Source organism: Strigops habroptila, chromosome Z, assembly GCF_004027225.2.
Source record: "Strigops habroptila isolate Jane chromosome Z, bStrHab1.2.pri, whole genome shotgun sequence".
Lineage (NCBI taxonomy): Eukaryota > Metazoa > Chordata > Aves > Psittaciformes > Psittacidae > Strigops > Strigops habroptila.
Window position 1 is genome coordinate 21,577,580 of NC_044302.2, and position 27,560 is coordinate 21,605,139.

At 52.3% G+C, this 27,560-nt stretch overlaps 4 protein-coding genes across 4 annotated transcripts in view; 2 read left to right on the forward strand and 2 right to left on the reverse strand.

The window, feature by feature from the left end:
• CARMIL2 (capping protein regulator and myosin 1 linker 2) overlaps positions 1–362 on the forward strand; it is a 17,764-nt gene extending 17,402 nt beyond the window's left edge. Inside the window, exon 32 of the mRNA XM_030512670.1 lies at positions 129–362. Within this exon, the coding sequence (XP_030368530.1) occupies positions 129–362 (234 nt within the window). The remainder of the gene's footprint in view (positions 1–128) is intronic.
• LOC115601163 (C-type lectin domain family 18 member A-like) lies at positions 222–5,454 on the reverse strand. Its single transcript, XM_030470793.1, has 12 exons — positions 5,293–5,454; positions 4,565–4,656; positions 3,536–3,760; positions 3,372–3,469; positions 2,775–2,896; positions 2,576–2,683; positions 1,759–1,851; positions 1,534–1,640; positions 1,301–1,430; positions 1,127–1,223; positions 924–1,015; positions 222–766 (listed from the first exon to the last, which is right to left on the reverse strand). The coding sequence occupies exons 1-12, from the start codon at positions 5,390–5,392 to the stop codon at positions 729–731; spliced, it is 1,302 nt and encodes a 433-aa protein (XP_030326653.1). The 5' UTR covers positions 5,393–5,454; the 3' UTR covers positions 222–728.
• Positions 5,455–7,292: 1,838 nt separating this feature from the next.
• Positions 7,293–26,764, forward strand: LOC115601164 (fibulin-7-like). Its single transcript, XM_030470795.1, has 8 exons — positions 7,293–7,361; positions 7,779–7,935; positions 8,104–8,274; positions 8,465–8,590; positions 8,751–8,873; positions 8,954–9,091; positions 9,167–9,305; positions 26,404–26,764. Exons 1-8 carry the CDS (start codon positions 7,293–7,295, stop codon positions 26,762–26,764), a joined length of 1,284 nt encoding a protein of 427 aa, XP_030326655.1.
• Positions 14,963–23,762, reverse strand: LOC115601162. The gene is made up of 2 exons (XM_030470792.1): positions 18,601–23,762; positions 14,963–15,679 (listed from the first exon to the last, which is right to left on the reverse strand). Exon 1 carries the CDS (start codon positions 21,344–21,346, stop codon positions 19,973–19,975), a length of 1,374 nt encoding a protein of 457 aa, XP_030326652.1. The 5' UTR covers positions 21,347–23,762; the 3' UTR covers positions 14,963–15,679; positions 18,601–19,972.
• Positions 26,765–27,560: the final 796 nt, after the last annotated feature.

The window sequence follows — 27,560 nt, forward strand, 5'->3', positions numbered from 1 at the left end:
TGGGGTTGGAAGAAACAACTCTTGGCTAACTCCACCCCCAAAGCACCCCCAGGGCGCTGGAGACACGAGCCCAGCCAGGAGCCAGGCTGGTCCCGGCTCCTCCATCCTCCAGTTCCATTCATCCACAGATGGGGCTGGAGGTACCACCCCGTGTGGGCAGGATGTGGGCTGTGGTAGATAGAAAGTCTGGTGGATCTGGGACAAGAGGAGACAAATGGCTCTTCCCAAATAAGAGGTCTTTATTAACCACCCAAGTGATGCTGAGGAACTGGGTGATGATGAAGGACCAGGTCATGATGAGGAACCCGCAGTGTCAGGCTGGGGGGCTCCCAGCGTTAGAGCTGATCCGGTCCTCACCCTGAGACATGCTGAGGTCTCTGCCCACCAAGAACACCCCTCTTGGCCCCCCCTCATGGCATCTGCACCATTGTCTGGACACATCCTGGCTGCTGATTGAGGAGGAGGATGCTGTTAGACCTGTCATCTCCCTGCCCGCAGGGCAATCACAGTGTGGTGGTGACAGGAAGGAGGGGGCAGAAGACGATGCAGTTTTGGGGATGCCGATGTAAAGTGGGTACCCTGGGTCCCCTCAGCCCCTCATCCCCTGTGTGGGGGAGCTGGGGGGGGTCCTTCTGATCCATGGCCTGGGCTTGGCAAAGCACCAGGGTCATCCTGAGCCATGGGCTCAGCACAGCAGCCAGCGCTGGCCAGTGCCCGGGGCTGCTGGCTCAGGGGTCCCGCTGCCACAGGGAGATGTGCTCCTGGGCTGTAATGGGATATCAGTCAGTGTCCCGCACACCAGGAAGGACCCAGAGGTCTGAGCAGGGCTGGCAGTGGGAACAGACCCCACAGAGCCGGGAGCCTGCACCCCTGGGGCTCAGCACCCAGGGAAGGTGCAGGAGAGCTCCCAGCCGTTCACTCACCAAACTGGCAGATGTACCGGTTCCGGGTCTTGCAGCGCTGGTCATTCCAGTTGAAGGCAGACAACGCTTGCATCTCCACACAGTTCCCAAACCTGTGTCCCAGTGGGCATGGGGAGGGTGTGTGTGTGAAGCCAGCCACCACGGTGGCACAGTGGTGACACCGCACAGGGGTCTGGTGTCGTGCAGGTCCAACAGGCACTTACCCTTGGTTGTCCGGCTGCCCAAAAGCAAAGCTGGTGAAGGAGGACGGCTCACCCACATCCCAGCGGAAGGAAGCCTTAGATGTCTTGTAGGTGAGACCTGGGGGAATAGGAGGTGGGGTGGCACATCCACTAGCACCCCGGGTACCCCGCACCCTGCCCACCACCGTCACTCACCGATCCAGAAGTTCCCAGTCTCAAAATCGGTGTCTGTCACCCTGTTACCAGTCTCCAAGCGGCTAAGGTAGAAAGCCAGGATGTCCTGGACCTTCTGGTTTCTGATCTGGGCCAACATCGCCCCTTTTTCCTGCAGGGAAGGGAGTGAGCCAGCCCCAGACATGTGGCCCAGGCAGCAGAGATGAGCTGTGAGCATGGTGGTACCGTTCAGCTGGTGCATCCCAGGGACTCACTTGGCACTTTAGTTTGGCTCCGTAATAGGTGTCGGCCTCGGCGGACACCATGAAACAGTCTCCATCTATTTGCACATCACAGGTGTGGAAGGGGAACCGAATCTTCGCTGGGGATACAGGCAGAAGGTGGGTCCCTCTGCCAGTGGCCCCGCTGGAGGAGCCATAGCCCTGCTCCGGGGGTCCCAGCCTGCAGATCCCTGCTGCCACCCTGCAGCACAGACTCACTGCCACACTCAGCGCCGCCGTAGCCCACGTCGCAGAGGCAGGAGCACTCCTCCTTCCTGAACTTGCCATGGAGGCACTGCCTGCTGCACCTCACTGTGGGAGAAGAGCTGCATTAGCTGGTGGGGGCTCAGCAGCCCCTGCCCACCCCAGCTGAGCTTGTGCTGCACAGCGGTTGCTGCACTGAGCTGAGCCGGTCCATGTGTGTGCTGCACCACTGTGTGATTGTGGGCGCTGAGCAGACCATGACTGCTGAGCCGGCCATACAATCCCAGACTGGTTTGGGTTGGAAGCGACCTTAAAGCTCATTCAGTTCCAACCCCCTGCCACGGGCAGGGACACCTTCCACTAGATCAGGTTGCTCCAAGCCCCATGCAACCTGGTCTTGAACACTGCCAGGGATGGGGCAGCCACAGCTTCTCTGGGCAACAAGTGCCAGGGCCTCACCACCCTCACAGGGAAGAACTTCTTCCCAAGATCTCATCTCAATCTCCCCTCTCTCAGGTTAAAGCCATTCCCCCCTGTCTTGTCCTACAGGCCCTTGTCCAAAGCCCCTCTCCAGGTTTCTTGTAGCCCCTTTAGGCACTGGAGCTGCTCTAAGGTCTCCCTGGAGCCTTCTCTTCTCCAGGCTGAACAAGCCCGGCTCTCTCAGCCTGTCTCCAGAGCAGAAGTGCTCCAGCCCTCGGATCATGCCCGTTCACTGCACTGACATTGCAGACGCATGCACTGCACCCACCCTGTGCACACATGCTCTGCTCTGGCCATGCACATGCGTCTCTAAGGCGAGGGGAGGCAGGGGTCATGCGGGTACCCCTCTCACCTTGGCAGTACCTGCCCGTGTATCCCTGGGGACAGGTGCACTGGCAGCTGCTCATGTCAAGGCGCCCATTGTTCCTGCAGCTCATGCGACAGGGGTTCCTGGGCATCTCTGAGCATGTCACAGACATGGGCATCAAGGGCTGCGGCATCACTGGAGGGCACGCAGGGGCTGGGGGGTGGGACCGGTGGCGGGGACTCACCGCAGAGCCCGCCGCTGTGGTCCCAGGACTTGAAGCATCCGGAGAGGCCGGCGGTGCAGAGTGAGCACCAGGGGCCCTGCTTGTAGGGCAGGACGGGCGTCCCCGACACCTCCCAGTTGCCCCTGTCCCCGCAGGCAGCTGAAGCCCCGCCCACAGCGCCAAGCCACGCCCCTTTCTGGACCAAGCCGTGCCCACACCCCACCGACGCACGCCCTTACCGCACACCCCCTGACCCAGGGCACCAAGCCACGCCCCTTTCTGGCATAGTCCACGCCCACTCCCCCGGAGACCACGCCCACTCCAGCACACAGTCCCGCCCACTCCGTCAACTGTACCCCTTTATGGCAAAGACCACGCCCACACCCCAACAAACCCCGCCCACATCCCCCAGCCACACCCAGCTCAAGGCCACGCCCCCACCCCTCACTACGCATCTTCATTGGTCAGCCCACGACACTGCATGACACGACCCCGAGGAGGTCCCGCCCCCAGCAGCGCCGTCCCACCGCGCTCCCCCTCGACTCGCGCTCCCCGCTGGCGCCGAGGCCACGCCCCCAGCCCCGCCTAGCACCGCCCGTTCCCACGCTCAGCGCTTACCCCGGGGAGTAGGCGCAGGCGAAGGCCTCGTTGGGGCCGTGCCCGCCGGGGCAGAGGTGCCGGCCGCAGCCCAGCCGCCCCGCCGTGGCCCACACCAGCTACGGGAGAGGCGTGTCACCCCGGTCCAGGCGGCTCCGGACCCCTCCCGAATTTTCCGCGCCCACCTGGGTGTAGTGGTGGCAGGTGGCGTTGCGGGCGCAGCGCCCCGTCCCGTAGTCGTAGCGTCGGCCCTCGGCGAACCAGCCCTCCAGCACGGCCCCGAAGCCCCCCGTGCCCACCGGCAGCAGCGCCTCGCTCCAGCCCAGCTGCGGCGCCGGCGGTGGAGCGGGGCCTTGCAGGCAGCTGGCTGCCCGCGCCCCTGCCAGCCGGCCCAGCTCCTCGTCCCACTCCTGCAGGGGTAGCGTGAGCCACCGAGGTCCCCAGGGACAGCCCCGGTGCGGGGGGTGCTGCGGGACAGCCCGGGGGGTGTCTGGGGACCACCAAGGGGGTTGGTGCGGGGGATGACTGGGGGACATCAGGAGGTTGAATATAGGGGATGCTGCAAGGGGACTCCAGGGGACCAGCCCTGCTCTTGGTGTATGTAGGCATGGGGTGACTGGGGGACATCAAGGACCATCATGGGACATGGAGAACGCAGGGGATCAGTCCTGCCCCTGATGCATGCAGGTGTGGGATGACTGGGGGACATCAAGGACCATCATGGGACATGGAGAACACTCCAGGGGATCAGTCCTGCCCTTGATGTATGCAGGCGTGGGGTGACTGGGAGACATCAAGGACCATCATGGGACATGGAGAACACTCCAAGGGATCAATCCTGCCCTTGGTGTGTTCAGGTGTGGGGTAATTGGGGGACATCAACAGCTGTCATAGGACATGGGGAACACCCCAAGGAACCAGCCATGCCCTTGGTGTGAGCAGGTGTGAGATGACTGGGGGACACTGAGGGCCATTATGGGACATGGGGGACCCCACAGGGACCCCAAGGGACCAGCCCTGTCTTTGGCGTGCACCAAAGTGAGATCAGGTCTGACAGCGCCGGTGGCCAGCCCCATGCTGGCCAGCTCTTCTGCTCTGTTAGCTTGTTCATGAACTACTGCATAGCACCCATGGGCTGCCCCCCTCCCTGGGCATGCAGTGGGAGGTGGATGGGGACATCCAAGGGAGAGACACATGTCTGCAGGGGGGCTCACCAGCTTTTGCATGTTGGCGGCGGGAGGCTGCACTTTGCTCCTCAGCTTGTTGTGCAGTGAGAGCACCAGGAAGGTCTCCTTCATGCTGAGAGCTGGGAGAAGGGACAGCAGGGGCTGGGGCTGGGGCACTGTGGAGTACAAGTGCCTTCCCCATAATCTCTGGTGTGGCCGATGGCTGCTTCCACGGCCCCCTGAAGTGTCTGGCCATTGGCTGCAGCCAGGGATACGGAGAAGGCACCCGGGTCTCCATGGAGACTCAGGGAGAGACAAGAAAGCACTTTTGGGCTGGGAGCACAAAAGGGGCAGGGGCCGGGGGGGTCCAGCCTGCTGAGCCCCCATCTCGCATGGGTGGGCTGAGACTGCCAGGAACGTGCCCAGTTCCCACCACCCCCCTCTGTCCTGCCAGCACCCAGACCCCACCGGGCTGCACCCATCACTAGCCCCCACCACCAGCCCCATGCCCCCCAGCACCAGCTCCATCTTATCAGCAGCCCCATGCCCCCCATCACCAGCCCAGACCCCCAGCCCCATCCCGTCACCAGCCCCATGCCCCCCCCTTCCAACTCCATTCTATTCGAGCCCCCATCACCCACCAAGACCCCTGTTGCCACCCTAGGGTGCCCATCACCCACCCAGCCCCCTGCCCGCCTGGCCTCGTTTAGGGGACAGTGCTCAGGATGCACCCACCCCCCTAAACCAGCCACCCCCCAGCCCCTCTTCCCGATTACCTCCAGGAACCAACGCAGACAACTTCTCCAGAGCATCCAATTGTGTCTCACAGACCGTCCATGCCAGGAGGTTGCAAACCAGCAGCACCAGGAACTTCATGCAGCTGCCTGTGTTGGAGGGAACCAGACCCCCACAGCTCCACAGTGAGGATTTTGGAGAGACAAGCCACACCTCGGCAGCCCTGGTGTTGGGGTGAGCTGGGCCGTGCGCTTCTGTGCGCTCCTGTGTGCTTGTGTGTGTGTCTGGTTGCAGGATTTGATCCTATTCAGGACTCAGACAGACACCACTGGTCAGCTCAAACAAAAGCTTGACGGGTGAGTAACAGCTCTGTCAAAACAGTTGCTCGTTGGTGCGAATGCGGCAGACAGCTCCCAGGGCCTGGGCTGCAGTCCTGCTGGGATGCCCTGCACCAGGGTCAGAACCCTTGCTCTGCCCCAGCCCCGCTGCCAAGCCGGGGATGGGATGGGAAGGCAAGTGGGAGCTGGGATCCCAAGCAGCAACCACTCTGGGGTACTGGGAGACTGTATGCCAATGGGCTGAGAGCAGCTCAGGGGCCCTGCTACCAGCCTTCCTCCTGCCCCATGAATTAAACATGCTGGGAGGTAACACACACCGTCGCGGCACGAAGCCAAATACCTGCTCCGGAGAGCTGGGCAGCATGGATATGGGCTGGGAGGATGCAATGCCTGGGGGCCGGCAGCAGGAGAGGTGCCAGGCTCAGTGGGGCACATGTCTCATCAAGCACTGAGGGTCAGGCAGGGGTCCCGGAGCCCACACTGCCTGGGGGGCTCATTAGCACCCGGATGGCTCTATCTCAGTGCAGGGATCCCAGCACCCATGACCAGTGCTCCCGTTGCGTTGGGCAGATATGTGGACTTCAGCCATTTCTGCTGGGGGTTACTGGGGGACAGGCACATGCTGCTGTGGGTGGGAGGGACTGGGAGCATCCCACCCACCTGCTATTGGAGCTGAGCTGGATGTCAGCAGAAGTCCAGCTCTGAATCCTTCAGTTCTCTCACCCTGTTCAGGCTCAGCCTAAACCTAACCCTGGCCTGAACCCCAGCCCTCATGCTAATGCCAACCCCAAACCTCATCCAAACCCTCCTGTACATGTGGACCTGAAACCTTAGCACTGGTCCTAACCCTAACCTTAACCCTAACCCTGACACCAAACGTGACCTTAACCCTAACTGTGAGTCTAATGCTAACCCAACCCTAACCCTAATCCTAACCTTGATGCTAACCTCGACCTTAAACCTAAATGTAATCCTAACCCCAAACCTAGCTCTAACCCTAACCCTAATGCTAACCTCAACCCTAACCCTAACTGTAATCCTAACCGTAACTGTAATCCTAACCCTAACTCTAATCCTACCCCTAATGCTGACCCTCACATTAACCCTGACCCTAATGTTAATGCTGACTGTAATGCCAACCTGCACCCCAACTCTAGGCTGCAGTGGAGCCCTGGTGTCCCCCTCTAAGCTGCAGCTGTGGCTGAGCTTAGCAAAACCATGCTGAGGCTGGCAAGTCCGTGGTTCTGCCCAGCCGCCGTCCTCAGCATCCCCAGCCCCACTGGAGAGCCAGACCCCAGCACCAATCCCGAATCCATCCCTTCTCCTGGAGATTTTCCCACACTTAGCAAATGCTCAGGATTACCCTCCTCCTGCAGCCCTGCATGCCAGGACCCCCGGAGCCGTGGCTGGCCATGGGGTGAGCCTGGCACCACCGGCACAGCAGCAAGTGCCGTGACAGCCACTGCCTGGCCCCGGCATCTGCTGGCCCTGTGACATGAAAGGCCCCAAAGCCTCTGATGTGTGGAGAGGGAAGGGAAGGGAGAGGCTGGTGCCAGTGCCAAAGGGAAACTTTCCTACGGCTTGGCCTTGGCCAGGGGAAAAAACAACAAACACCTGGGCACACGCCATGGATAAATCCCGGCGAGTGCAGCAGCACAGCAGAGCCGCACTGACGGCATCTCGTCTCATCCAGCCCCAGCACGATGCTCCTTGTCCTGCTGCCAGCCTGGCTGGCCATACGCATCCTGCAGCTGCCCCTCAGCAGTACCCAGGTAAGGACCCTCCTGCCCCCCGCCAGCCCCCTTGCAGGCTGAGGGCTTCTCAGCCCCCACTTCTGACACCCCAGAGCCCTGTCACCACTCCTGGGTGGAGGGTATGGCATGGCCACGGTGCCCATGGGGCTGGCCACGCCCGGGGAGGGATGGTAGTGGGGCTTTCCCTCTGCTGCAGCAAGATGATGCTAAACCCACCCGGAGCTTCTGAGCTGCTCCTCAGCACCCAAGTGCTGGGTCAGAGGGGCTGAGGCTGGAGCAGACACAGGGGCAGGGGCAGACACTGTACTGGGATGGGGAAGAAGGGGCTCTGCATCCAAACAAACCCCAAAGATGCTGCTGCCTGGGAGGGTCCCCCCACGCTGTGGCAGGGTAGTGGGGGAGCCCAGTGACGGGGATGTCCTTATGTCCCCTCAGGAGTGCCTGAGCCAGCAGCAGGCGCTCAGTGTGGTGTGGCAAATGCAGAGGCTGCTGGCGGCACAGGAGGCTGCCCAACTGCACGGCACGCGTGGCCTCCGGCAGCAGCTCCTTGTCCTCCAGAGCCGTCTCCAGAGACCGGCCACCGAACGCAATGGTAACCCCAGTCTGGTCACCTCCATGGGGGCGACATCCCCATGGCACCACCTCTGACCCCAGCATCCCCAGCAAGCAGCCTGGGCAAGGGACCTCAGCTCCTCGCTGGTGCTGGGGTTGGCTCCAGCTTGGTGATTGTCCATCCTCATCTGTGTCTGTCTGCCTCCAGAGACCTGTCCGCAGCCAGTGGTGCCCCTGAACGGACGGGTGCTGAGCCGGAGTGTGCAGGTGGGCCACGATGTTCACTTTGTCTGTGATGCTGGTTTCCGGTTGGTGGGCTCCAAGACACGCACATGCCGGCAGGACTGCACGTGGAGTGGCACCCAGCCTTCCTGCAGAGGTGGAGTGGAGGGGGTCTGGGTGGCACAGGCTCAGCCCTGCTGGGGGCTTCTCTGTCACCCCAAGCCATGGGGTCCCATCATTCTGCTCCCCTGACTGCAGGGAGAGCAGCCCGGAGGCTGCAGCAATGGGCAGCAGGATGGAGCGAGGATGCACTTCTCCAGCTGGTATTCATGAGCTCCTTCTCCTAGGTATTGATGACTGCTCCAGCAACCCGTGTGCCAACAGCGGGACCTGTGTGGATGGCAACCAGAGCTACATGTGCCTCTGCCCCCGGGGCTGGTCAGGCCTCAGCTGTCAGAGCCCCATCTACTCCTGTACGTGCCCAGGTTCGGGCTGCAGAGGACAGGAATGCTCATAGTGACAGCACCCGGCCACACTGCGCCCATCTCCCTCTTCCCGGGCAGCCCGCGGGACCTCAGCCCCCAGCATCTCCCCATGCTCCCTGCCCAGCAGTGATACCTACTTCCCCTGCAGACTGGGTGACACTGAGCAATGCCTCCTTCAGCCGCCAGCCCCGCTGTGCCGAGGGCCGCCCGAGCTCCCAGCGCTGCAGCTGTGACCCTGGCTTCCAGATGCGAGACAACGGCGTGTGCCGTGGTAAAATAGGGATGAGGATGATGGGGAGGTGGAAAAACCAAGGCTCGGCCATGATGGGTCCCCACTCTGTCCCCCTCCAGACGTGGATGAGTGCCAGCTCTTCCAGTCCATTCCCCAGACCCGGCTTTGCCTCCACGAGTGCCTCAACCTGTCCGGCTCCTACCGCTGCCTCTGCCCACCCGGTTACCTCCTCCATGCCAACCGCAATGCCTGCGAGGGTAAGAGTGCTGGGAGCAGGGAGCATCCCACAGGACCATGGGGACAGCCCCGCTCACCCAGTGTCACCATTGCAGGTGTGAATGAGTGCACTGGGAAGCAGCACAACTGCACCCAGGGCAACGTCTGCATCAACACCTTCGGGGGCCACCGCTGCGTGCGCTCCAAGTGCCCCCCGCCACGCCACAACACCAGCTACGCCAAGACCTCTGCTTTGTGAGTACTGTGTGTGGCTCGAAGGCCGCATCATCACCCCTGGTGATGAGTCCTGCGGTCCAGAGGACCATACTGTGTAGCAAATTGCCTGGCTATGGTTAGCATGCTCCCCATTGGTGGCTGGGGGTGCAGATGGGACCACTCCAATACGTGGTAGCTTTATCCAAGATTCTGTCCCCCCGGAGTCTCAGCCTGGGGGAAATGATGCTGTTTCCCCTCTGCTGCACATCTGTGCAGTGCTGTCAGCTGTCATTTAGCAGGCAACAAGCCCCTGGTCCCGCTCTTGCGGCTGAATTGCTTTGTGGCTGAGCACAAGCCACCCAATCAGAGGAGCATCCCTGCTCCTGCACATAGAATCATAGAATAGTTTGGGTTGGAAGGGACCTTCAAAGGGCATCTAGTCCAATCTCCCTGCAATGAGCAGGGACATCTTCAACATCTGAGCCTGGCTCCGTTCCTCGCCTCCAGCCAGGACTGTGATACCCCTGGTCCCAGCCTCAGAGTGTGATCCAGAGCTGCATCCCTGCAAGGCATGGCATTTGCCTGACAGAGGCAGGGTGGAACAGAGACCTGATGCTGGGCACACTTGGATGTGGCTATCTAGGGTTGCTCTGCCCAGCCTGTGGCATGGGCTAGGCTTATTGGCAAGGATGCAGGCAGCTCCCTGAGATCCAAAGCATGGCGCTGAGCAGCGGTTCCCCTTTGTCGTGGTTTGAGCCCAGCCGGTAACTCAGAACCACACAGCCGCTCGCTCACTCCCCCCCCACTTCTTCCTCCCCCCGCTCCCGGAGGGATGGGGAGGAGAATGGGAAGAATGTAACTCCCACGGGTTGAGATAAGAGCAGTCCCGCAACTAAGGTATAACACAAAACCACTACTGCTACCACCAATGATAATAACGATTAGTGAAATAACAAGGGGAGAGGATACAATTGCTCACCACCCGCCGACCGATACCCAGCCCGACCCGAGCAGTGATCTGGGCCTTCCGGGTAACTCCCCCCGGTTTATATACTGGGCATGACGTGCTGTGGTATGGAATACCCCTTTGGCTAGTTTGGGTCAGGTGTCCTGTCTCTGCTTCCTCCCGGCTTCCCCTCCTCCCTGGCAAAGCATGAGACTGAGAAAGTCCTTGGTTGGAATAAACATTACTTAGCAACAACTAAAAACATCGGTGTTATCAGCGTTGTTCCCAGGCTGAAAGTTAAAAAACACAGCACTGCACCAGCTACTAAGCAGGAGAAAAATGACTGCTATAGCTGAACCCAGGACAGTATCCACCCCTTATTCCATACCATTCACGTCATGCTCAGATCCCACATCTCTCAGCACACCATCACCCCTGTCCCATATATACACATATATATACACCCACACCCACACACAGAGAAAGATATCGTTCCCTAGTCCATGGACCAATCCCTGTAAAATTGCTGAACTCATCCAGTCCATGACGTCAGGCTCCATCTCTTGTAATAGTCTTTCAGGGCAGGAGGGACGGTACATAGTGTTGGGTTGTTGCCTGCTGATGATACCGCCAAACTCATCTGGTCACTGCTGAGCTCGTCTGGTTTCCTCAAAATTCATTCTTTGTTGAGGTGATGATCGGAGGGAAGTCAGGGTCAATGGCTGGTGACCTGAAGATATCTAGCTGGTGGGCTATAAAAGTGTTATAGAGCAGGCAACAGCGTACAATTGAGTTCATTGGCTGTTTTCCCCCAAAATCAAATCCCCTTGAGGTACACATCGGACTTCCCCATCTTCCCGCATTACCCACCAAGTATATCCAGGTCCCTGAGCAAAAGCAACCCCACGAGTGGGTTTGCCTTTACCTGAAGCAGGAATAACCCAGACTGTCTTCCCCAACAAATTCTTTATGTGCACCACAGGAACTTTATCCCCCTCTACAGTACGTAAAAGTTCTGATTGGGCTGGGCCAGCCCTGTTGGCAGATCCCCTACTGTTGACCAACCAGGTTGCTTTTGGTAAATGTGTATCCCAGTGTTTGAAAGTCCCACCACCCATTGCTCTCAGTGTAGTTTTTAACAGCCCATTGTACCGTTCGATTTTCCCAGAGGCTGGTGCATGGTAGGGGATGTGGTATACCCACTCAATGCCATGCTCTTTGGCCCAAGTGTCTATGAGGTTGTTCCGGAAATGAGTCCCATTGTCTGACTCAATTCTCTCTGGGGTGCCGTGTCGCCACAAGACTTGTTTCTCAAGGCCCAGGATAGTGTTCCGGGCAGTGGCATGGGACACAGCATATGTTTCCAGCCAGCCGGTGGTTGCTTCCACCATGGTAAGCACATAGCGCTTGCCCTGGCGGGTTGGTGGGAGTGTGATATAGTCGATCTGCCAGGCCTCCCCATATTTGTACTTCAGCCATCGTCCTCCATACCAGAGAGGCTTTAACCGCTTGGCTTGCTTAATTGCAGCACATGTTTCACATTCGTGAATAACCTGGGCAATAGTGTCCATCGTTAAGTCCACCCCTCGATCACGAGCCCATCTATATGTTGCATCTCTGCCTTGATGGCCTGAGGTGTCATGGGCCCACCGGGCTAAAAATAATTCACCCTTATGTTGCCAATCCAAGTCCATCTGAGCCCCTTTAATCTTAGCAGCTTTATCCACTTGCTGGTTATTCTGGTGTTCCTCAGTGGCCCGACTCTTGGGTACATGGGCATCTACGTGGCGTACCTTCACCACCAGGTTCTGCACCCGAGCAGCGATATCTTGCCACAATGCAGCAGCCCAGATGGGTTTACTTCTGCGTTGCCAGTTGCTCTGCTTCCATTGCTGCAACCACCCCCACAGGGCATTTGCCACCATCCGTGAGTCAGTATAGAGATAAAGTACTGGCCATTTTTCTCGTTCAGCAATGTCCAAGGCCAGCTGGATGGCTTTCACCTCTGCAAATTGACTCGATTCACCCTCTCCCTCAGCAGTTTCTGCAACTTGTCGCAGGGGACTCCACACAGCTGCCTTCCATCTCCGATGCTTTCCCACAATACGGCAGGACCCATCAGTAAACAAGGCATATTGCTTTTCACTCTCTGACAGTTCATTATATGGTGGGGCCTCTTCAGCACGCGTCACCTCCTCTTCTGGTGACATCCCAAAATCTTTGCCCTCTGGCCAGTCCATGATGACTTCTAGAATTCCTGGACGACTGGGATTTCCTATTCGAGCTCGTTGTGTAATTAGTGCGGCCCACTTACTCCATGTAGCATCAGTTGCATGATGTGTAGAGGAGACCCTGCCTTTGAACATCCAGCCCAGCACAGGCAACCGGGGTGCCAGGAGGAGCTGCGCTTCAGTTCCAATCACTTCTGAGGCAGCTCGAACCCCTTCATAGGCTGCCAGGATCTCTTTTTCAGTGGGAGTGTAGCTGGCCTCGGATCCTTTATATCCCCGACTCCAAAAGCCAAGGGGTCGACCTCGAGTCTCCCCTGGAGCTTTCTGCCAGAGGCTCCAGGTAGGACCATTCTCCCCAGCTGCGGTATAGAGCACATTTTTCACATCTGGCCCGGCCCGGACTGGTCCAAGGGCTACTGCATGAACTATTTCTCGTTTAATTTGTTCAAAGGCTTGTTGTTGCTCAGGGCCCCATTTGAAATCATTCTTCTTCCGGGTCACGTGGTAGAGAGGGCTTACAATCAGACTGTAATTTGGGATGTGCATTCTCCAGAACCCCACAACACCTAAGAAAGCTTGTGTTTCTTTCTTGTTAGTTGGTGGAGACATTGCTGTTATCTTGTTGATCACGTCTGTGGGGATCTGGCGGCGTCCATCTTGCCATTTTATTCCCAAAAATTGAATCTCCTGTGCAGGTCCCTTGACCTTATTCCGTTTTATGGCAAAACCGGCCTTCAGCAGGATTTGGATTATTTTCCTCCCTTTCTCAAAAACTTCTTCCGCTGTATCACCCCACACGATGATGTCATCAATGTATTGCAGGTGTTCTGGAGCTTGCCCCTGTTCCAGTGCAGTCTGGATCAATCCATGGCAGATGGTAGGGCTGTGTTTCCACCCCTGGGGCAGTCGGTTCCAAGTGTACTGGACGCCCCTCCAAGTGAAAGCAAACTGTGGCCTGCATTCTGCTGCCAAAGGGATCGAGAAAAATGCATTGGCAATGTCAATTGTGGCATACCACTTGGCTGCCTTTGACTCCAGTTCATACTGAAGTTCTAACATGTCCGGTACGGCAGCACTCAATGGTGGTGTGACTTCGTTCAGGCCACGATAGTCTACTGTTAATCTCCACTCTCCATTAGACTTTTGCACTGGCCATATGGGGCTACTAAAGGGTGAGCGGGTCCTGCTGATCACTCCTTGGCTCTCCAGTCTGCGGATCAGCTTATGGATGGGAATCAAGGAGTCTCGGTTGGTGCGATATTGCCGCCGGTGCACTGTTGTGGTCGCAATTGGCACTTGTTGTTCTTCGACCTTCAGCAACCCCACAACAGAAGGATCCTCTGAGAGACCGGGTAAGGTGGACAGCTGCTTAATTTCCTCTGTCTCCAAGGCAGCGATACCAAAAGCCCATCTATACCCTTTTGGGTCTTTGAAATACCCTCTCCTGAGATAGTCTATGCCAAGGATGCATGGAGCCCCTGGACCAGTTACAATGGGGTGCTTTTGCCACTCCCTCCCAGTCAGGCTGATTTCAGCTTCCAGCATAGTTAACCTTGATCCTTACACAGCAATTAAATGCTGGCTATTACATCTATCTAACAGTCTGTGACAGGGTTAATTTACTAGCTTGATTGTTAGGCTTAGGTAAGAAACCACACATTTTTTTTCCACATGGCTGCAGTTATTTTTTTTTTTTCTCCTGTACTTATTTTTTTGAAGACCTATAAATGAAATGGGCAAGTAATATTGGTAAGAACTATGTTCTATGTCCTCAGTGCATTTTTAAATATTAAGTTTCTCTACCAGCCTTTTAACGTGTATCAGCCTTTCTGGAGCACTGCTGTATCTGAACACATGGCTGATGCAAAACAGTATGTCTGTAAAAAGGAGAATAGTAAAATCACCAATTGCACTTTTCTCATGGGGACATATCTAATCACTTTACTGTTTTCAGCTATGGACTCAAAACACATGAACTATTGCCCAAGAGATGCTAATGATTACTGATGTCATGAATTATAAAAGGTTTCAGTTAGTATAATATTTTTGTTCCATATGTCGACTCAGAACTGAAGCTCCAAATGAGCTGAGGGGAGTTTGTAAAGAGCTGGAGGCATCTCGTGGAGTCTCAGGTGGCTGCCCAGCTCACTAGGATTTGAATAATAGCAGCAAAACTTCCTTTTATCTTGGACAAAGAGAGAGATACCATCGCTGAAGTATATGAGAAAAAGGGGGGTGTCATGTTAAGCTATGTGACGCTACATACAGCCCTGGAATAACTAAATCTGAAAAAGAACAGAACTTCTAGATTATTGAACACAAAAGAAAAGGGAAAACAGTACCTTCATTTCAGCACAAGTGGCAGGAAGAATTCTTTCTTTATCTTTTCTTTGCTCAGCTTCATAGACACAAATTAAACTGGGATACAGTTCTTCAGGCTTTAAACTCTAACCCATTAGCTGCATCAAAAAAGTTTCAGATTAATGGATAATTAGAAAACAAAATAAATAACAGCCAGGTACATGATACTGCTACAAACCTTCTCCTGACAGTGGCAAGAAGAGAAACAATTAAACAAATGTAAATTAAAAACACTACACGAGTTATTTTTTATGTGGTATATTTGGTCCCTTTAGCAAAGTAGCTTTACGGGAAGGCTAAATATGGATGCTGTAACTTATATTGACATAAAATCTCTGACATTTACATTGCACCAATCACAAATTTTTTATTTACTGAAATGCAAAAGTAATGTTCCTTTGGCTCAGGAAAAAAAAAAAAAAGTATTTTATTAATTTCAGAGAGTTACTGCAGAGATTAGTTTTACTCAATTTAATTAAATTCTATGCAAGCTTTTTTTTTTCCTTGTCTCTGAATGCTATGCATAGAAATTCAAATGTGCTTCCATTGTGCAGCGGTTGTGCCAGGTCCTTGTCTTGTGCTTCCATGGCTTCTTTTGGTCTACTGTTTCTACATTTGAGGCTTGTAAGCAAAAGCATAAATGAAGAAGTAAACAGAGTGCAATGTTCATAAATGAGTTTCACTCCCACAGAAAGAAGCTGCTCTGTTTAACTCTTCTGGATTGTTCCTGGAATCTGTTCCGGGGGGCATACACCTCTGAGAATTGCTTCCATGGCTTTTCAGCAGAGGGACCATGTCATTGTTGGGTGGTTTAATAATCCTTTCAGTGATCCAAACAAAACAGCAGTGAGATTAACAATTAAATAAATAGCATCCTAAAAAAAAAAAAAAAAAAAAAAAAGTCTTAAAAAAGGCTGCTAGGAAATATACAGTTCTTCCCTTTCACAATTCTGCTAATTTTGAGAGATACATGTAAGCTTAACTGCTTGAGTTAGGCGGTACAGTACTATCTGTGTAGAAAGTGAGATGAGGTTTCCTCTGAATGGAGACCTAATACCTTGCTTTTTTCACAATGAAATGTTAATTTTGTTGTTTAATGCAGTGTACCACAGGGTCTGTTGCCTTCAGGAGCCTTTTAAAAGACAGTGACCTCAGAAACTGAATGCTGCCTCCACCTTCTTTCTCCCTTCTTATAGTTCAGTTATCTAGGAGCAGATGCATGGTGAGGTAGAATATTGGTTTCCATCTGCCTGAAAAAAAGCTTTTTTATATGTAAAACAAAAGTTACAAGACCATCATACACTATGCCTAAGTAAGAGCTATGGACTTGAAAACCCCAGAAATATGGGAAATTATTTTCACGTCTGAAAGACAGTATTAATCCACTCTCCAGATCTTGACTCAAGTTTCTAAGTTTAGCTGCAGAATACCTGTCCCAGATCTGTAAGCTGAGTGAATGCTCATGGGATATGTTCCTCAATGACAGCTGAGTCTCTACTACATTTACATTTACCTCTACAACATTTAAAATAATGCTATAACTACCTGCCATTTTATACTTTAAAAACCCTCCTATTGTAATGTTATCTTGCTTAGAAACTATGGCAATATAATTACACTTACATGAGCTCTGAAATAACAAAGGGAAAGGAAGCAACTTCAACACCTTTTAACTGTAAGATGGGCAAATGTTTAAGTAAAACACAAGATAAGGATCAGATGTTAAGCAGTTGGGGTAGCTAAGAAAGCATTAAACACTTTCCTAGAAGAGGAAATTATATATCTAAATGGAAGGTTGGACGGGAAGTTATAGAGAGGATTCAAAGACTGCACTACTCATTTGTGTAATTGTATTGGGCCTTTGATATTTGAAAAGGCAGCTAAGACACTGACAAAACTACAATAGAAGGCACAAAAGGGACACTGGAGGAACTGAAATTAAGTTCGGTACCACTATCACTCCTGCCATTTTTAGTTTGTATTATTAGTAGTAGTAGCAGTATCAGCAGCAGTATTAGTAGTAAAGAAGTTTAACTAGTAGTCCCAGTTAAATCTATTTAACCTGAAATTACTTTTTTGAAATTACCTTTTGTGATTTACTCAACTAATTTCTCGGTTTATTTAAGATTACTCTTATGGGCAACAGCCTCCCACTGTCAAATCATTAGACAGGAAGTGCCAATTCCATCACTGACATAACTCCAGTAAGTCAGATAACAATACTGGGGAGAAATAATTAAAAAAAAAAAAAAAAAAGAGAGAGAACAAAAATCTACAATAATTCATAAAATAACACACTCTACTTCAAAATTTTATCTTTTTTTTTTCTTTTTTCCTTAGAGATGGCAAGTGCATGAATCTGAAACAGAAAAAAAGACTGGGGTAAGGGTAAGCAAACCACAAAAACAGAAATGTGATGGAAATCACATTCTGAGACAGACCCTGAATGACTCAGATATTCTGAATTACTTTTCAAAAGGAAGTGGTTATTTCTGTATGAAGGATATCAGCTGTCACATGGTGCTTCATTGTATTTGCACTCAAGGCTCTACTAAAGTCACCTATTATTGCAAAAACAAGTAAAAAATGCACAAAGTACTTTACACATTTCTCAAAATTGCCATCGCAGGGGTGGGAGAACAGACCCTATGCCTGTGTCATGGGGGCAGAATCTGGTTTTCAGTGTTTCCTTCCTGCAGTGGGACTGACAGAGTATAGATGGACAAAAAGGAGAGCTGCCCAAGCATGAGAATGGAAATGAGATGCACACTGACAGTAGACATGAACTGCTGGATTCACCCTAAGTCAAGACACACTGGTAACTGGTTGTCCAGCATTTAGTGTCTTTGTTAACCTCAGCAGCTCCATCAATCAGGAACTTGACAGAATCGAGGACTTATTCCTACTCAAATCCTTCTAATCCTAAACTTCAAACTCCTCATCTTACTACTTCTGCAACAAAAAGTTATATCTTCCCTCATTTGTCTGGAATTAGCCTTTAAATTGAGAAAGTTCTGACTTTAAAGGTGAAATGCCGGGCTCCTACAATGAGAGATGATTCTTCCCTCTAACTACTCATTTACTTAAATAGAAACAGGATCACTGAAAATAGCAATGGGACAGAATTTACCTTCTTCAGCTGAACTTCTGGCCTTGTGGGTTTTAAGTATTAGAGCTCATAGCTTTGATAGGGGTGGAGGACTTACTGCAGTCTCTCTTGCACATAGACTCGGAGAAAGGAAGTCATGCCCTCATTCTACATCATTTAGAGATGCCCTGGGCTCTGAAGGAAAACCATGGTAAGGTAGCACAGAAGTCTGTATGATACAAATATCACTCAAAGAGGATGGAGGCAGGCTCTTTTCAGTGGATCGACACTGATGCAGATGAAAACCTACCAAAACCTGACTGCTATTCATCTCTTCATATCACATTTGAAACATACAGTAAAAGGACAGTAAGGTTGTTAAAGTAAGCACTCGAGGGTCATAAAATGTCAGAATTAGGATTAATAGTTCAAACTTTTGTGTGTGCATATATATGTATTATAAGCCTGGTTATAAAATAAATCATACAGTTTCTTCCAGCTCCTTCTGGGACTTTAAATATGAAAATTACATTGGAGTATTTTGTTCCTGATTATAAAATATGCTGGTAAAACTTGAAACATGGAAACGTTTTCAATGAACAATTATAAATACATTGTTCAGAACACTAGGAATTGTAAAACTGGGTCCTGTAAACAGAACAAACATAAGCTTCTTAAATTCTATGGCTCTTGTTCATTTTTTATTACCTTGTCAGCTTTTTCCATTTCAGCTTCATCTCTCAAAGCACCAGAGAAGTGGGATTCTGTGATTCTGAGAAAGTGTAAAAGCCACAGTGTTCAAAATTGCTACTCTTTTAAACTGTGTGAATAACACCGCACCTGAGCACAAGTTGGAGAAAAAACTTCTGGCATGCCCTGAGCACAAAAACCAATAATTCTCTCATCAGCCAGACACATTCTGGCATTCTTTTGGAAAACCATAACAAAATAATAAATGACTGAGGTTTTTGATGAAAATAGTAGTTTTGCTTAATGGCATAATAGCAGACAAATGAAGGCTATGTATGTCATGGTTTGAGCCCAGCTGGTAACTCAGAACCACACAGCCGCTCGTCACTCCCCCCCTTCCTCCCCCCGCTCCCGGAAGGATGGGGAGGAGAATCGGAAGAATGTAACTCCCACGGGTTGAGATAAGAGCAGTCCCACAACTAAGGTACAATACAAACCACTACTGCTACCACCAATGATAATAATGATTAGTGAAATAACAAGGGGAGAGGATACAATTGCTCACCACCCGCCGACCGATACCCAGCCCAACCTGAGCAGTGATCTGGGCCTTCCGGGTAACTCCCCCCGGTTTATATACTGGGCATGACGTGCTGTGGTATGGAATATCCCTTTGGCTAGTTTGGGTCAGGTGTCCTGTCTCTGCTTCCTCCCGGCTTCCCCTCCTCCCTGGCAAAGCATGAGACTGAGAAAGTCCTTGGTTGGAATAAACATTACTTAGCAACAACTAAAAACATCAGTGTTATCAGCGTTGTTCCCAGGCTGAAAGTTAAAAAACACAGCACTGCACCAGCTACTAAGAAGGAGCTGCTATAGCTGAACCCAGGACAGTATCCACCCCTTATTCCATACCATTCACGTCATGCTCAGATCCCACATCTCTCAACACACCATCGCCCCTGTCCCATATATACACATATATAGACACCCACAGCCACACACAGAGAAAGATATCATTCCCTAGTCCACGGACCAATCCCTGTTAAATTGCTGGACTCATCCAGTCCATGATGTCAGGCTCCATCTCTTGTAATAGTCTTTCAGGGCAGGAGGGACGGTATGTAGTGTTGGGTTGTTGCCTGCTGATGATACCGTCAAACTCGTCTGGTCACTGCTGAGCTCGTCTGGTTTCCTCAAAATTCATTCTTTGTTGAGGTGATGATCGGAGGGAAGTCAGGGTCAATTGCTGCCGACCTGAAGATATCTAGCTGGTGGGCTATAAAAGTGTTATAGAGCAGGCAACAGCGTACGGTTGAGTTCATTGGCTGTTTTCCCCCAAAATCAAATCCCCTTGAGGTACACATCGGACTTCCCCATCTTCCCGCATTACTCACCAAGTATATCCAGGTCCCTGAGCAAAAGCAACCCCACGAGTGGGTTTGCCTTTACCTGAAGCAGGAATAACCCAGACTGTCTTCCCCAACAAATTCTTTATGTGCACCACAGGAACTTTATCCTCCTCTACAGTACGTAAAAGTTCTGATTGGGCTGGGCCAGCCCTGTTGGCAGATCCCCTACTGTTGACCAACCAGGTGGCTTTTGGTAAATGTGTATCCCAGTGTTTGAAAGTCCCACCACTCATTGCTCTCAGTGTAGTTTTTAACAGCCCATTGTACCGTTCAATTTTCCCAGAGGCTGGTGCATGGTAGGGGATGTGATATACCCACTCAATGCCATGCTCTTTGGCCCAAGTGTCTATGAGGTTGTTCCGGAAATGAGTCCCATTGTCTGACTCAATTCTCTCTGGGGTGCCGTGTCGCCACAAGACTTGTTTCTCAAGGCCCAGGATAGTGTTCCGGGCAGTGGCATGGAGCACAGCATATGTTTCCAGCCAGCCGGTGGTTGCTTCCACCATGGTAAGCACATAGCGCTTGCCCTGGCGGGTTGGTGGGAGTGTGGTATAGTCAATCTGCCAGGCCTCCTCATACTTGTACTTCAGCCATCGTCCTCCATACCAGAGAGGCTTTAACCGCTTGGCTTGCTTAATTGCAGCACATGTTTCACATTCGTGAATAACCTGGGCAATAGTGTCCATCGTTAAGTCCACCCCTCGATCACGAGCCCATCTATATGTTGCCTCTCTGCCTTGATGGCCTGAGGTGTCATGGGCCCACGGGGCTAAAAATAATTCACCCTTATGTTGCCAATCCAAGTCCATCTGTGCCACTTTAATCTTAGCAGCTTTATCTACTTGCTGGTTATTCTGGTGCTCCTCAGTGGCCCAACTCTTGGGTACATGAGCATCTACGTGACGTACCTTCACCACCAGGTTCTGCACCCGAGCAGCGATATCTTGCCACAATGCAGCAGCCCAGATGGGTTTACTTCTGCATTGCCAGTTGCTCTGCTTCCATTGCTGCAACCACCCCCACAGGGCATTTGCCACCATCCATGAGTCAGTATAGAGATAAAGTACTGGCCATTTTTCTCGTTCAGCAACGTCCAAGGCCAGCTGGATGGCTTTCACCTCTGCAAACTGACTCGATTCACCCTCTCCCTCAGCAGTTTCTGCAACTTGTCTCAGGGGACTCCACACAGCTGCCTTCCATCTCCAATGCTTTCCCACAATACGGCAGGACCCATCAGTAAACAAGGCATATTGCTTTTCACTCTCTGACAGTTCATTATATGGTGGGGCCTCTTCAGCACGCGTCACCTCCTCTTCTGGTGACATCCCAAAATCTTTGCCCTCTGGCCAGTCCATGATGACTTCTAGAATTCCTGGATGACTGGGATTTCCTATTCAAGCTCTTTGTGTGATTAGTGTGGCCCACTTACTCCAGGTAGCATCAGTTGCATGATGTGTAGAGGAGACCCTGCCTTTGAACATCCAGCCCAGCACAGGCAACCAGGGTGCCAGGAGGAGCTGCGCTTCAGTTCCGATCACTCCTGAGGCAGCTCGAACCCCTTCATAGGCTGCCAGTATCTCTTTTTCAGTGGGAGTATAGCTGGCCTCGGATCCTTTATATCCCCGACTCCAAAAGTCGACCTCGAGTCTCCCCTGGAGCTTTCTGCCAGAGGCTCCAGGTAGGACCATTCTCCCCAGCTGCGGTATAGAGCACATTTTTCACATCTGGCCCGGCCCGAACTGGTCCAAGGGCTACTGCATGAACTATTTCTCGTTTAATTTGTTCAAAGGCTTGTTGTTGCTCAGGGCCCCACTTGAAATCATTCTTCTTCTGGGTCACGTGGTAGAGAGGGCTTACAATCAGACTGTAATTTGGGATGTGCATTCTCCAGAACCCCACAGCACCTAAGAAAGCTTGTGTTTCCTTCTTGTTAGTTGGTGGAGACATTGCTGTTATCTTGTTGATCACGTCTGTGGGGATCTGGTGGCATCCATCTTGCCATTTTATTCCCAAAAATTGAATCTCCTGTGCAGGTCCCTTGACCTTATTCCGTTTTATGGCAAAACCGGCCTTCAGCAGGATTTGGATTATCTTCCTCCCTTTCTCAGAAACTTCTTCCGCTGTATCACCCCACACGATGATGTCATCAATGTATTGCAGGTGTTCTGGAGCTTGCCCCTGTTCCAGTGCAGTCTGGATCAATCCATGGCAGATGGTAGGGCTGTGTTTCCACCCCTGGGGCAGTCGGTTCCAAGTGTACTGGACGCCCCTCCGAGTGAAAGCAAACTGTGGCCTGCATTCTGCTGCCAAAGGGATCGAGAAAAATGCATTGGCAATGTCAATTGTGGCATACCACTTGGCTGCCTTTGACTCCAGTTCATACTGAAGTTCTAACATGTCCGGTACCGCAGCACTCCATGGTGGTGTGACTTCGTTCAGGCCACGATAGTCTACTGTTAATCTCCACTCTCCATTAGACTTTTGCACTGGCCATATGGGGCTATTAAAGGGTGAGCGGGTCCTGCTGATCACTCCTTGGCTCTCCAGTCTGCGGATCAGCTTATGGATGGGAATCGGTGCGTCTCGGTTGGTGCGATATTGCCACCGGTGCACTGTTGTGGTCGCAACTGGCACTTGTTGTTCTTCGACCTTCAGCAACCCCACAACAGAAGGATCCTCTGAGAGACCGGGTAAGGTGGACAGCTGCTTAATTTCCTCTGTCTCCAAGGCAGCGATACCAAAAGCCCATCTATACCCTTTTGGGTCTTTGAAATACCCTCTCCTGAGATAGTCTATGCCAAGGATGCATGGAGCCCCTGGACCAGTTACAATGGGGTGCTTTTGCCACTCCCTCCCAGTCAGGCTGATTTCAGCTTCCAGCATAGTTAACGCTTGGGATCCTCCTGTCACTCCAGAAATAGAAATGGGTTTCACCCCTTGATACCTTGATGGCATCAGAGTACACTGTGCACCGGTATCTACTAGAGCCTTATACTTCTGTGGGACTGATGTGCCAGGCCATCTGATCCACACAGTCCAGTAAACCCGATTATCCCTCTCCTCCACCTGGCTGGAGGCAGGGCCCCTCTAATAGTGATCACAAAATTCTCCACTTCTGTCTTGTAGAAAGGGATTAGTATTCCTTATCACAGGAGCTGGAGTAAAATCAGCTCTTTCGCTCCATCTGGGAAACTGCTCGCCAGAGACTGGAGCAGCAGCTTTCCTGGGAGGATCATCCTTGACCATTGTTCTCCTCTTCAGTTCACGCACCCGTTGCTCCAGAGCTGAAGTAGGTTTTCCATCCCACTTTCTCATGTCTTCTCCATGATCCCGCAGGTAAAACCATAGGGTGGCCCGTGGCGTGTACCTCGTATATTTTCTTTCTCGAGCAGTAGGGCGCCTTCTGTTGATAGCTGAGACATGGGTTGGTACGCGTGGAGAGCTGGATAGATCGGATAAATCGTCTCTCAATTGTTTGAACTCCTGGGACAGTTTTTCCACAGCTGAAATGATGGAAGGGGTGAGATTGTCTTCGAACTCTCGGAGTTGACGAATCAGGAAATCCACTGTTGGTGATACTCCGTCATTCCAGGTCATTGATGCCAATGTGTGGGCATATGATGATGGCGCACTCCGTGTAAGCTTCCGCCACATGGGTCGTGTACATTCGACTTCATCTGGGTCTACGGATGTGTTCCTGGAATCCGGCCTACGATAGATCATCTCTATAATGGCTGATTCCCTCAGGGACTGGATGCCTTTCTCTATCGTGGTCCAGTTGGCTGAGCGATTCGTAATATCGTCTTTGTAGGGAAACCTTTCCTTCACAGCTGCCAGGAGCCGCCTCCAAAGACTGAGGGCTCGCTTCTCTCTTGCAATCGCTTTGTCAATTCCTCCTTCCTTAGCAAGTGATCCCAGCTGCTTGGCTTCCTTACCTTCTAGTTCATGACCGTCGGCCCCATTGTCCCAGCACCGGAGCAACCAGGTGACAATGTGCTCCCCTGGAAGACGGGTGAAATCTTTTCGCATATTCCGTAGTTCGGTTGAGGTCCGGGGTCGAGAAGTGACCTCTTCTTCTTCTTCCTCTTCCTCTGACCCACGTAGTAGTAACTCTTGTTCAGGTGCTGTTGCATATAGTAATGGCACTGGGTCTTCATCTTTCTTCGCTTCGCGGGTTGCTCTTTGTGCCTTTCGTTTGCTTTTGCTTACAGGGGCAACAGACATTGTCACAAACTGGACATTTGGTTTAGCTGCAGTGTTTGTCACTGTGGTTGGAGTGGCTGCAGTGTCTGCCACTAGGATTGGAGTGGTTGCAATGTCTATTGCTGGGGTTGGTGCAGCTGTTGTGCTTGGGAGTTGAGTAACACCAACAGCTGCATTATCTGTTGCTGTCGGGGTTTGAGTAGCTACTGTGCTTGTCACTGGGGTTGGTGTAGCTGCAGTGCTTGGAGTAGCCATATTGTCTGTTGCTGTCGGGGTTTGAATAGCTACTGTGCATGTCACTGGGGTTGGTGTAGCTGTGGTGCTTGGAGTAGCTATATTGTCTGTTGCTGTCGGGGTTTGAGTAGCTACTGTGCTTGCCACTGGGGTTGGTGTGGCTGCGGTGCTTGGAGTAGCCACATTGTCTGTTGCTGTCGGGGTTTGAGTAGCTGTTGTGCTTGTCACTGGGGTTGGTGTAACTGCTGTATTTGAAGTTGGAGTAGTTGCGTTGTCTGTTGTGGTCAGGGTTTGAGTAGCTGTTGTGCTTGTCACTGGGGTTGATGTAGCTGCTGTACTTGGAGTAGCTGTGTTGACTGTTGTGGTCAGGGTCTGAGTAGCTGCTGTGCTTGTAGTTGGCATAGCTGCGTTGTCTGTTGCTTTGCCATCAGATCCAGAGACATTTTTTTTTCCCTTTGAAGGTGCTGGATAGTGTTGAGCAGGGCTCTGTAGGCATAGGCCAAGCCCCAGCATGTTGCCAAAATTTGTCCCTCTCTGGTATAACCAGGACGACAGCACACCTCGTTTAAGTGTTTTACTAGTTTTTCCGGATGTTGCACTTGTTCAGTGGTGAAGTTCCAAAGCACTGGAGGGGCCCACTGGCCTAGGTACTTGCCCATACTATCCCACACACCCTGCCACTCATAACTGTCCAGCCTCAGGGAAAATCTCCTGGTGGTCCTCCTATATCGTCGTCTAACCCTAGACCAGATTCGAACCTGATACTGCTGAATTTTTGACATTAAACGAAATAGGATGTTCCTACGACGGGATGGCCGTGGGTAAAACACACTCCGTATGTGTGCCAACATGCTGATCCCCAGCACAATCAGCAGGCAGGTTTCAAGGGTACTCAAAGGCCATCTAAAATCTTCAGAACTCTCAATTGCTGTTGCAAATAGGCTAGTGGGGGAATGGGGGGTGAAAGAGAATGCTTCCTTCGTAAGTTTACCCCCCGAGGAGAAAAAAAAAGATATGCAATTGCTAAAATATTTCATTATATACCTCCCAATGTATAGTGGTGATGGCCACGCTGGAAGCACAAACCAGACCAGTTTCATGATCAATGAGTCTATTGTATTACAAGTCATTACCATGAAGTACAGTGAAACAAGAACCTTAGCCCAGGCCCCCCAGCCGATAAACGCTAAAACAGCAAATAGTGGCTGTAAGTAAGGTACAACATGCTGAAACTCTGAGATCAAGCGCAACACGTCTGAGAGCCAAATAATCACCATTGTGACGAGTAGTAACAATGAATGCTTATCACAAATATGATTAAACACACTCTGGTCAGATCTGTCGTTATCTCAACCTTTCGAGCCCCACGTTGGGCGCCAAAAGAACTGTCGTGGTTTGAGCCCAGCTGGTAACTCAGAACCACACAGCCGCTCGCTCACTCCCCCCCCCCCCTTCTTCCTCCCCCCGCTCCCGGAGGGATGGGGAGGAGAATGGGAAGAATGTAACTCCCACGGGTTGAGATAAGAGCAGTCCCACAACTAAGGTATAACACAAAACCACTACTGCTACCACCAATGATAATAACGATTAGTGAAATAACAAGGGGAGAGGATACAATTGCTCACCACCCGCCGACCGATACCCAGCCCGACCCGAGCAGTGATCTGGGCCTTCCGGGTAACTCCCCCCGGTTTATATACTGGGCATGACGTGCTGTGGTATGGAATACCCCTTTGGCTAGTTTGGGTCAGGTGTCCTGTCTCTGCTTCCTCCCGGCTTCCCCTCCTCCCTGGCAAAGCATGAGACTGAGAAAGTCCTTGGTTGGAATAAACATTACTTAGCAACAACTAAAAACATCAGTGTTATCAGCGTTGTTCCCAGGCTGAAAGTTAAAAAACACAGCACTGCACCAGCTACTAAGCAGGAGAAAAATGACTGCTATAGCTGAACCCAGGACACCCTTCTCTCCCGGCAGCCAGTGCGAGAGGAACCCGTGCCCCACGGAGAGCCGAGCCTGCCGCCTGGCCCCCAGCTCCATCTCCTTCCACTACCTGCCGCTCCGGGCCAACCACACTGTGCCCCACATGCTCTTCAAGATGTCCACCACCCACTTCGTGGGTGACAGCCTGTGCTTTGCCATCATGGGTGGCCAGGGCCAGGGTGTCTTTGTTGTGTGGCGCTCCGGCCGGCAGGCAGGAGAGCTGGTGCTCACCAGCCCTGTGGTGGGACCAGCCACGCTGGAGGTGGAGCTGGAGATGAGCGAGTTCTCCGGCAAGGTCCTCCTGGGCAAGCATGTCTTCAAGGTCACAGCCTTTGTGTCCCCATATGAGTTTTGACCCCATTTGGAGGTGGGTGTGGGGCCAAGCCAGGGTCTCTTCCAAGAAGTGGTGAAGTGGGTTCAGCTCGGTGGTCCCAGTTCTTGTTCCATTGGAGACATCCCTCTCCTGTAACGCTTGCTCAAGGCTGGTAGGGCAAAGCCACGACAGCAGAAACCTGTTGCAAAGGCTGCAAGGAAAGCCCTTGGTGGGTAATGGGGGACTAGTCTGGGGGTGCCTGCCTCTGCCAGCCCCCCTTGCAGACCGAGGGGCTTGGCAGAGCAAGCCAGCAGCACGTGGCATGGTCCAGCTCCTTGTATTCTCTAATAAACGTCTAATAAAAGAAAAGTCTCTGCAGGAAGGGTGTCGTCCTTGCCCTGCTTGCTGCATGGGAGCGGCCCCTATGCTCCTGGTGCAAGGCTTCTGGGGAGAGCTGGGGTCTGTGGTCACAGCAGGGTGCCATTGCAGAGCTTGGGATGCCAGTAACATGGGGTCATGCAGTGTCCATGTTCCTCCCAGCACCAGTGTTGTTAGGGGCCACACTGAAGATCTCCCCAGTGCAGGACTGGGAGATGGGCTGCACATGCTGCCCTGCACGTCCTGCACAGCCAGGGCTCATCCCCAGCCCCTTTGGCAGGTACCGGGAAAGCGCAGTGGGACTCTCTGGCTCCAGGCAACAAGGGGACGGTGACCGTGGGCCACACTTCCTTCGGGCCATGCTTCCTTCTGGCCATGCTTCCTTGTGGCTAAGAGGCTTCCCTCTGCAACAGCTCCAACAGGAGCTGACTGTTTGGGCAGCTCTGCAGCTCACTGAGCA

What these genes read in the sequence shown, in the direction of transcription:
- LOC115601163 (XM_030470793.1), bottom strand. Translation starts at nt 5,392, where the DNA reads ATGAAGTTCCTGGTGCTGCTGGTTTGCAACCTCCTGGCATGGACGGTC. An exon ending in GCCTGCGCCTACTCCCCGGG is followed by an intron (nt 2,897 to 3,371) that starts GTAAGCGCTGAG and finishes CTGCGGGGACAG; the next exon opens with GGGCAACTGGGAGGTGTCGG. An exon ending in GGGCAGCCGGACAACCAAGG is followed by an intron (nt 1,016 to 1,126) that starts GTAAGTGCCTGT and finishes ACTGGGACACAG; the next exon opens with GTTTGGGAACTGTGTGGAGA.
- LOC115601164 (XM_030470795.1), top strand. Translation starts at nt 7,293, where the DNA reads ATGCTCCTTGTCCTGCTGCCAGCCTGGCTGGCCATACGCATCCTGCAG. An exon ending in TGCCCCTCAGCAGTACCCAG is followed by an intron (nt 7,362 to 7,778) that starts GTAAGGACCCTC and finishes ATGTCCCCTCAG; the next exon opens with GAGTGCCTGAGCCAGCAGCA. An exon ending in TCAGAGCCCCATCTACTCCT is followed by an intron (nt 8,591 to 8,750) that starts GTACGTGCCCAG and finishes CTTCCCCTGCAG; the next exon opens with ACTGGGTGACACTGAGCAAT.
- LOC115601162 (XM_030470792.1), bottom strand. Translation starts at nt 21,346, where the DNA reads ATGGACTGGCCAGAGGGCAAAGATTTTGGGATGTCACCAGAAGAGGAG.